Source organism: Echeneis naucrates, chromosome 6 (assembly GCF_900963305.1).
Source record: "Echeneis naucrates chromosome 6, fEcheNa1.1, whole genome shotgun sequence".
In the NCBI taxonomy this organism is placed as follows: domain Eukaryota; kingdom Metazoa; phylum Chordata; class Actinopteri; order Carangiformes; family Echeneidae; genus Echeneis; species Echeneis naucrates.
In genome coordinates, this window is record NC_042516.1 from 17,383,717 (window position 1) to 17,394,406 (window position 10,690).

At 40.0% G+C, this 10,690-nt stretch overlaps 1 protein-coding gene across 1 annotated transcript; it reads left to right on the plus strand.

Moving 5' to 3' along the window:
- The first annotated feature begins 4,524 nt into the window (after positions 1–4,524).
- On the plus strand, positions 4,525–10,512 carry LOC115044748 (carcinoembryonic antigen-related cell adhesion molecule 5-like). The gene is made up of 11 exons (XM_029503951.1): positions 4,525–4,746; positions 4,940–5,239; positions 5,713–5,994; positions 6,108–6,377; positions 6,995–7,261; positions 7,375–7,626; positions 7,713–7,988; positions 8,099–8,350; positions 8,433–8,723; positions 9,552–9,806; positions 9,980–10,512. The coding sequence occupies exons 1-11, from the start codon at positions 4,698–4,700 to the stop codon at positions 10,066–10,068; spliced, it is 2,583 nt and encodes an 860-aa protein (XP_029359811.1). The 5' UTR covers positions 4,525–4,697; the 3' UTR covers positions 10,069–10,512.
- The last annotated feature ends 178 nt before the right edge of the window (positions 10,513–10,690 follow it).

A 10,690-nucleotide genomic window follows, 5' to 3' on the forward strand; every position in this document is an offset into this window, starting at 1 on the left:
GTCATTTTGCTGTCCATCTACACAACTTGTCCCTAATGGCAAATGAATGATGTTACACATCCTTTGTAAGTTTGACATTTGTTGATAAGTACCATGAGACTTTCCTCAAATTCACATCAGTAAAAAATGGCAAAGAAAAATGAAGGAACTGTACCTATAATATTTCTGGCTGTGATGCCAATAAATCTGCTGGAGCTGATGAACTTTCAGTGATCAACAATGTTGCTTAAAAGTTGAAGTGTAATGCTACGTTTTGTGAAATATGTATTATGGTAACAAAAAAATGCTGCTTTCTTCCGCAAGCTTTTTTTGATCTCTGGAGCTGTTGAGGTCCGGCCCGCCATCAGCCGTGCCGCAGTAGGGGACACGGTGACATTGTCTCTGTCTCCTCCAGCATCTCTGAACAGAGGAAGCTGGGCACTGGGAGAATCCCTCATCCTCACCTGGGTGGGTGACCAGCAAGCCATCTTTCCAAGTCACAGCAGCAGGGCGGTGTTCAGCGTCCACGCAGGAGCTCTGACTCTGACCTCTGACTCTGTGACTGATTCAGCAGTCCACGTGCTTCAGAGCAGTGAGCCCGAGCTGAGAGGCAGCACTTACACCCAATAATGTGGATTCAAAGGACTTGAGTTAATGATGATATAAATAATCCTAACTGAAGTCACATGGCTGTCTTTCAGTCTGATTTTTGGATGATGATATATTTTCTTCTTGTATTACTTCACATTTTTCAGGAGGTGAATGCTTTCTGTCATTGTTTCTTAAAACATTCCTCATTGTTGCATGATGTTTGTGTCATGACTGGGGGGGCAGAACGCGGTGAGCGTGTTGCGGGTAGGACCCAGATGCAGGAGCCGGAAACCAGGTAGGTGGAAAAAAGGACTTTACTCAAGGAGCAAAAAAATCTACAGGGCATGGACAAGGCATGGACAAGGCCACAACACAGAGACCGGACAATGACAGCGACAATGATCCAACAAGGACAAGACTGAAAACAGGACTTAAATACACAGTGGTAAACAAGACACAGGTGATCCACATCAGGGGAGGGAAGACAATCAACATGGGACACAACCAGGAAGTAACATAACCGGGAACACGAAGGGACCAAGACTACAAAATAAAAAAGAAAGTGACATGGACAGAACACTAACCCCAGCTTTAACCCAAAACCTGACAGTTTGACCTTATTACTGGCTTCCTTAACGGCAGGGATTGTTGGGTAAATAAACTCCATGTGGGTGTTTCTCCAGAATTTGAGCTGCATAAAAAACAAAGTTTCCATCAACCATTTTCCTCCAAACATAAAGCTGCCACCAATTCTTTGAAATATCTATTACCAATGTGAGCGAACAACAATATTAAAACTTAACTGATGTCCTACATTGTAATTTGCTTTTAACAGTCTCACCAATTGTTGACTAAACATAAAACATAAAGGCAAGAAAAAATCATGAGTCAAAAACAGAACACAGCAAAGCAAGGAAACTTTAATAACAATAATAATATTAAGAAATACTCAAAAACTATATCTAATTTACAAACTAATTTTTGAGCATCATCACTATATAAAAGTCTTTAGCTGTCGATTAGGAATGATCAAGAACAGCCAGGCATGAAGAGCAGGAGAGGGAGGGAAACATTTTCTGGTCAACTGTTTACTCCACCTTTTCCAGTTAAACAGGTTCCCAGACCAATAAAAAGGAAAGGCTTCTGTTTCTGTATCATGATTTGTGGACATCACACGCGTCAATACTTACTGTAACAGCCTGCTTGTGTTTTGGTTTTGGTCTGCTTTCATTCACACGCTCTCAAGTTAGTTTCAGTTTGTGTCTGTCGAACTTACCTCTAGTTTATCCTCACAGAACTTATTTCTGTTGGATCAGTAACTCCAAAGACATCGCTGCTTACCTGTACAAAATAAGATATGTTTTAGATGATAAACATACCAGCCACCAGCCCGAGTTCAGATACAGGAATCAACAGTAGGGGCAAGGTATTCATTATTACGTATCAGAATTATTTTAGGCCGCAGTGTCAGCGGTTTTAACGTGATACTGAGGGGGGTTTCTAATACTCCACTTCCATGTTCATGTAAATGGTTGGACGACATAAATCAAGTAAGCAAGTTTATTGTTGTATAAATACAGATGTCGCTTTAAATTGAAAGACAGAAAAGCAAATCCACATGTGATGTAGACATGACAAAATACACAAAAAACATCTCTCACTCTGATGTAAGCCACCACAACACATTATTCAATTATCCACTAAAGCCACTATGAAAGTAAACATTTCAGACACACCAAAAACTGTAAATAAAGATTATGGCGGGCCTTTTGTGTTAGAGAGAGTCCATGATGAATGAGAAGTCCGATACAAGATTACAATTGAACATGTTTTTGGGCTTGTCCTCCACAGAACCTATTTCGAAGGTGACACTACAGGTAAATCATACTGACCTCACAGAGTTCAATGATTCAGCAGTTTTGTCCTGCTTCGTCCCCTCTGGATCCTCCCTCTCTTTCCTCTGGCTGAACGGCGGCTTGGAGGTGACAGCCCGGTGATGGAGGCTCCACTCTCACTATAGTCAGTGTGACTCACTATGACCGGACCGTTCAGGTGTCATGTGTTCAACCCCGTCAGTAATGCCACCAGTGATCCAGTAAACCTAAACATCCGCGAAAGTCAAGTAAATCATAAATGTATATAAATGGGCCACGTCCAAACATCAAGCATAACGATAGAGCTCTAATTCACCTCTATCTCTGTCTCCCTCTCCGATGGCCCAGACAACATGGCTCTCACAGTTAGTGGACAGAATACTACTTTCTTTTTATGTGGATCCAACCTGACCATGCTCTGCTCAGCGCAGTCCAATCCTCTGGCTGAATTTCAGTAGGCATCAAAGGGGAGCCTGTAAACACAACAGGTCCATTGTTGGAGCTATATAGCTTCAGTGAAGATAAGACTGACCCATATTCCTGTCTGGCCTTCAACAATCACACCGGCGTTACCGGCAATATCACCTCACGCATCTTAGCAAGAGAGTTTTGTCAGGACTGTGATGTCTCAGTTTTTTCCTCACCTTCACCCTGCAGAGTCTCTGATCTCAGGAACTGAAGAACAGACTTCTTTCTCTGCTTTCATTGGTAGCATTCCTCCTGTCATCATCAGGCAAGTTGCAAAATAACTTCCTGTTAATATATGTAAGACTTATTATTCCTTGATCCTAAATATTTCACAGATTGAAAATTTGAAATTTTCGGTGCTTTCCTTGGGATGTTCTCTCATAACCCTTATCAAACCAAACAAACAAATATAAATTGTAAAGAAAGAACACAAAATAATAGTAGAAACAAAATTTCATTCAATTCATGATTAAAATGATATTTCAGGTCACATGTGTATGGCAGAGATTTACCTTAAATGGATAAAAGAAATAGAAAATACTTTTGACCTCATTATATCAAATGCAAAAAAGGCAATAATTATAATTATGATAGCACAAATAACTGCTTCTCTGGTGGCTCATCCTGGACTCTAATGCAGTGAAATAAAGTGAAGTACTTTGTGCATTATAACCTAACAAAGAGAAACTAAAACATATTTTTTTGCATGTGTGCAGTCAAACACTGAGGACTACAATCGCAGGATTGAACTCTATACAATATGCAAACAATATGTAAAGAAAGTGTGTTTTTTGTGTGGGCGGGTGGGCGTGTACACCTGATTTATTTTTTTTCCCCATCACATTGTAATATGTTCAGTAAGTAAACAGTGTCCTGTGGCTGACAAAGAGCTACGGAGCAGTGAATGCTTTTGCCCAGCCACAGTCACAATCACACGGCTCAAACACGGATCAACTATAGAGATTAACCTTTAAAAACTGTGTCCTTCAACATAAAGACAGTGTGCAGACACGTTCTGTGTTCAGTCTTCCCACGTTTTACTTCCAGGTCTTCACCATCCATGTACTGTATAGCATTTATTCTTTCCCTGCTATCACTGTGCAAACAGCAAGGTGTGTTTGAGAGAAATCCCTATTAGATGTTAAAGCCTAAAGGAAATGTTCATGCTTCTTTTGGGGGGCGGTTGTTTTTTGGCTGAGCTAAAAAGAAATACATCAGTCATTACCCACTGCCTCCATATTGATCCAAGACGATCTGGTATATAAAGGTGTTTATGATGATGATATGTTTATTGTATGGGCATTTGGTCATTTTGAAACAGAAATGAAAACAGAGAGCTAGAGAAATGGGATAGATTGTATACTGACCCTTATTGACTCATATTCAATCATATCAGTGACTCAGTCCATCGAATGGTTTCCTCGTCTGTTTAACTTCCAAGACATGCTGTAAACATAGAAAATATCCCCATTCCTTCATCCGATGGGATAAATGTGCAAACAACATAAGTTTACAGTAAATGGACACTCCTGTCTACCAGTAACACCTCAGAGTGGACCAGGGCAAAACAAGGCGTGGCCAGGAAAAGGTGTGCGATGAGGCTTGGTGATGGTAGAGTACGGACCAAAACCCAGAGAACAGAAGTCAGAGTGATACAGTGCAAATATTTGCAGATACGAGGGCAGCTGCGACCCTACAATATCACCCGATTACAATTCATCAGATCCAGAAGCGAATCTATTTTGCTGACCTTTCCAAAAAAAACAAAAAAAAAAACAAAACAAAATGGAACCACGAGTGGTGTTTCTCCTGATACTTTCCACCATAGCATCAGGTATGGCTGAGTTATTTTGGCTTTATTATTTGTTCAGATACTGAGACCTGGACCTGTGTATACAACCTTACAATAAGCTTAGTTATTGAATGTACATCTTGAATGCACTGTGGTGTTTTTTTCACCGTTATTTGTGTTTGGATTACAACTACATGATTGACTCCGCCAACTGTTCCTTTGTTTCTGCTCCTAGATTATGTGTGCAGCCAAAATATTCATGTGTCGAAAAATCCTACACCTGTGGGCAGCAATGTCACTCTGTACAGCGAGACCAGTTTTACTGATGGGGCATGGTTGGTCAACAACACCATCGTTGTGCTGATATCTCCAGCAGCTGTTTCATTTTATGGCAGTTTGCGTGGAAGGGTTGCATTCAATCGAAACATGTCATCGTTGACTATAAACTCACTGAGAGAAGAAGACTCTGGAAATTACAAATTGCAGTTTTTGGATGGTAGCGACCTTACTGCTGAGGTAACACTGTCAGTCCAAGGTGAGGCACACTTCTCAGGTTTTTTTGTTTTCTGGTACTACCTCACATTCATTAACATTAAACTGGAGAAAAAAAATGGACCCTACAAAGGACAGGAGGAGGCAGGTTGAATATTTCTGTGTTCAAAGTGTTAATTTGCAAGACGAAAGAAGAGAGCAGCAGCGAACAGCACCATAGATAACAATATTTACCACATTCGCCATCTTAATTCAGAAATATTTAGCTTGACACATACAAGTATATCAATTACAGCTGAGACTGAGGAGAATGCTGACTTTAATTAGTTTGGATTGAAGTTTTTTTTTTTTTTCTTTTTTTTTTCATTAAGATATTGAGCAAAAAAATAAAAAGTGAAGCCGATAATGGGTTAGGGTTCAAGACAATTAACATATATCCTCAGGATGATATTAATGTTGCCCTTTATTCCATATTTGGAAAAAAACCTAACTCATTGTTTCTGTTTTCTTCTCTAGTGCCTGTTCAAAACGTGACCCTGGAGGCAAAAGCAACCGCACTGGTGGAGTTTAATGACACAGCAGTTCTGATGTGCTCTGTTGACAGCGGCTCATCCCCGTCCTACGTTTGGATGAAGGGTGAAAAAATGCTGACGGCCGGTGAAGGAGTAGAGTTCAGCAATGGAGACACTACTGTCAGCATAGTCAACGTGACTCGCTACGATAAGGGGCCATTCAAGTGCAACGTGTCCAATGATGTCAGCTCTGAAATCAGTGCACCCACGTATCTGAACATCAGCTGTGAGTTTTTCCTAACAAAGACGAAACTCATACATATAAATACAGACATATATGTATGTAAACAAAAAATCCAATCCTAACATTAATCCCTAAAACTATTTTCCTCATATCAGATGGACCGAGCAACGCAACGATGATGATCATGCCCATGGCATGGCATTACATCTACAGAACACAATCCAATATCACACTGTCATGCTCGGCCATGTCCAGCCCTCCAGCGATGATCCAGTGGATGGTCAACGACACGTACCTGACTGAATACGGCTCATACCTGCACCTGATGAATGTTACAGAGAGCATGTCTGGAACGTACAAGTGTGTGTTTCATAACACTGTCACATCCAGGTTCGCCAGCACAAGTACAATGCTCTGGATTTTAGGTGAGGTTGGAGCTTTTTTTGTTGTTGTCCAAGCAATAACAGATCATTTCAAGGAAACTGTTGAGCATTTCGGGATTTGGGATTTTGGTTGACTTGCTGATAAATTGACCAATAAGGAGTTATCTTGATTTATTTTAGCATCCTGGAAACAGATTTCAAAAATCACCAAATCTGTCTGTAACCCACCGACAAAAGCTCACTAACTGTCATGTGTCATGTGTTTAATTGTTGACGTGAACAAAAGAGCTGAGGTTTCATGTTCTAGACATTTCTTGGCTGGACGCAGTGGCGTTTGCTTTTGTTGTCACCACAACATTTCCAGGAGAACAGCTGAGACATCTTTTCTTGTAACAAACAAATGAACAGAAACAATACAGTAATGAGCTCGTTGGCTTGTGGTCAGACGGACTGGCTCGGTTATGATGTAAAGCTAAATAGCCAGCTGGTGCTTGAGTTCGCTGCCTTATGTACAATGGACAGATATGGGAATTCTGTTAGTATTAGTATTTAACCACCTGGGACCCAGGAAGTAAGAAATAAGCATGAAGTATGAAATTATTTCCTCAGCCAGCCTGTTTGTGTGATAAGCATCGCTCTGTTCTCTTCTCCACCCACAGACCCACTTGAGTCGGTTGAGCTGAAGGCCAGTGGACCAGCAATAGCTGATGAGCCGTTCACTCTGCATTGTGAAGTGTCTGGAACTATTAACAGAATTCAGTGGTGGAAAGATGAGGAGATTATTTTCCCTGATGAAAGAATAGTAATGGACAACAAGACTCTGACTATCGACCCAGTCAATACCTCAGACAAAGGATATTATCAGTGTCAGGCTTTTAATGCTGTGAGCAACATGACCAGTAGCAGCTACTATGTTAAAATAAACTGTAAGTATTTTATTGTCTGTAAATATTTGGCTGTTGGTGATCCGGTGGAGAAAACAGGTCACGTGAGCATGTCTTTTAGTGAAAATGACACCACATAATATCCATGTGTTCAGATGGCCCAGAGACACCAAACATCACAGGGCCAACTGCGGGGAAGACAGGAGACAACGTCACACTCAGCTGCTACGCCTCATCACACCCTCCCAGTCGCTACACATGGTACTTCCATCATTACCCAGTGGCCCATACACCTGAGTATGTAACACCCCCCCTCACCAAAAATATGAGTGGGACGTATAGCTGCGAGGCCTACAACAATGTCACCAGCAAAAACAAGACTGCCAACATAATGCTTCAGGTCGTTGGTGAGAGTTTTTGTTACAAAAAAAAACAAAAGTATTTTTCCTTCTTGCAGGAAGGAGATGTGACAAAAGCCTTTTCTCTATTTCAGATCCAATAGAAGATGTTCGTGTCGAAGCACCAATGAAGTATCCCAAAGAAGGTCATAAATATATGCTAGAATGCAATGTGACCGGACCGGCCGACCAGATTTACTGGATGAAGAATGGTTTAAAACTGCATGAAGACAACACAACCGCTTTCAACATAGACAACAACAGCCTCACATTTGACCCGCTAAAACGCAATGATACTGGATACTACAGCTGTAAAGCTATGAATGCTGTTGGAAGCATGGTCAGCGATCCTTACAAGCTGCTGGTGCACTGTGAGTGATCTGAAAGTGACATGTATTCACAGCTAACAGTTTCACGTAGTAGTTTTTAAGTTGCTGATGTTCAAAACCACCCGAGCCTGCTATTTCCTTGGTTTTTGCAGTCGGACCAGAAGCAGTCGTCATCGTTGGGCCAAAGTATGCTGAGACGGGACGATCCGCGACCTTCAACTGTTCTGCTATGTCAGTGCCCGACAGCCACTTCAGCTGGTGGTATAATGGTACTGTTGTGGCCAGTGCCTCAGTGTTTACCACTGACCTCTTGACCTTAAGCATGAGCGGAGAATACACCTGTATGGCATACAATAATGTGACGGGAAAAAACAGTACAAGGTCCACGATGCTCACAGTTATTGGTAAGAAAGTTTAGTCATAAGAATTCAAAGCTTTTTAACACGATCCGTGTGATTTTTGAGTCATTGTTGTTTGTGTCTGCAGAGGCCATAGAGTCAGTGATGATCAAAAACTACACAGTTCCAATAAACCGTGAATCCTTCAATCTCACCTGTGACGTCACTGGACCCTATGACATGATCTACTGGATGAAGGATGACTTGCTCCTCAACACCTCTTACCCAGACGAATCTCACGAATCCGCAAACTACCACATTCAAAACAACTCGCTGCTCTTCACACCTCTGAAAATACACAACAATGGGACATATCAGTGTGATGCCATCAATAAAGCTGGTGGACATGAGAGCCCTAAATACATGCTGCGGGTGATGTGTGAGTATTGATACCTTTTTTTTTTAATGTTTTTAAAGTAAATTTTAGTTTAGTAAATCAGTGTTTTAAAGTTATTCAGGTAGCATTAGGGTACCAAAAACAATTTATAAAATGTTATGACACGGAGTAAAAGTATATGTGATGATTTCCCCTGAGTAATGAAATTTAATATATCCTGTAGCTGCTATGCAATTCCAGTTTGGTGTTTTTTTTTTTTTTCGTTTTTTTTTTTTTAACAGCTCTGAGCTGTAAACTGCAAAATATTAACCTATTTAAATGTCTCCACTTTGAAGGCATAACATTTCTCTAATGCTAGGCCTAATATTTATTTCCCCAGAAACAAAAGTAAAAATAATTTTACAGATTACAAATATAGAACCTCATATTGTAATATGAGAAATAATTTCATTTCGCTGTCAAAACGGACACCCCTGTTTTATTGTCCTGCTCTACAACATATAGTATGCTATGGAATATTGAATAATTAATTATAATTATTCAATATACTTACTGTACATTATGTTTTTAATCACACACTTTTTTTGATAAGGTAATGAATCACTGTGAATAATAATATTATGAGTACAACCTATATTTATTATAATCCAACATAATATTAATTATTAATAATATAATATTAATTAATATAATATAATATTAATTATGCTGGGTGAGAGTTTGAGCTGAATAAGTTTTGGAAATCTCTCCCAATGCTGCTCAGAATAGCAGCTTAGAATTTATATTTGTAAAAGCAAACATTAAGTGCCAAAGCAGCATATCATAATATTCGATGTTCATCATTCTGATGATCTGTGTGTGTGTCTGTAGATGGCCCTCTCAGTTTGACTATCACTGGTCCACATTTGGGAATACCGGGCGGCAGCGTGTCCCTCAAATGCATGGCCGATTCTCAACCAGATCCTGACTTCAGCTGGTTCTTCAACGGTAGCTCATCAATCATAAAGTCTGGCTCTGTTATCACTTTCCCTGCAACAAAAGAGAATGAGGGGAACTACACTTGTGTGGCAATGAACCCTGTCACCAAAATCACACTTCATAAAAGCAAACTGTTTGCCCTCACCGGTGAGTGTGTCAGTTGTAATACATAATAAATCTTGTTGAATTTATAATATGGAATACTATCAATATATTTTTGCAAATGATGACTTCACTATCTGCTATACAAGTAGATTCCAACTATGACAGACATTTCTTTTTTTTTTTTCTCACTACATCTGTCCGTCTCTCCCTCTCAGTTCCTGCCTCTGCTGTCCTGTTCCCGCCCGGCGCCAGTCTGTTGCTGATCAGTGTGTTTGCTTCATTTGTCCCAATGATGTCCAACTGAGGCCACCACAGTGGCAGATCCAGCGGAAGGCCTCTTGCTCCCTCTAGAGTCTTTATTTTAACAAACAGGGATGTATTTAGAATATATATGTACTGACGCCTTTTCTTATTATAGGAAAACTTGCTTCCATGTCAAATATTATCATAATTTGGAAGTAAAGGTAGCTTGGTTAGTGTGTAGGCGGCTGTTGTCAAACAGTTAAGTAGTTTAATAAGTGGAAACAATACAAGTGTCCTATTCTGATTTTCAGCTGCACTTCTCCTCTCTGAACATCTCCAGCCATTTCTTTTGTCACACATGATGATTTTAAAAACACAAGCAAATCTGTTTCACTTTAATTGACTGTATTTATTAATTAATCAACAAAAAAAAAAAAATCAACGGTTTTGTGGAGTCTTAAATGTGGAGGATACAGTAAGTATCCTCTCTGATTCAGAGTTGCAATGTCCTGCAAACAGTAAAGTCAGTAAAGTATCACAAGTTGCATACAAAGAAATATAAATGGGAGGAATCAGTAAAAAAACCTGACATATCAAAAGAGACATGAATGGTATATAAGAAGAGCTCCTTGTTGTTCATATGGGGACACTGGGACCTCTTTTTTTGTCAAACATCATGCATC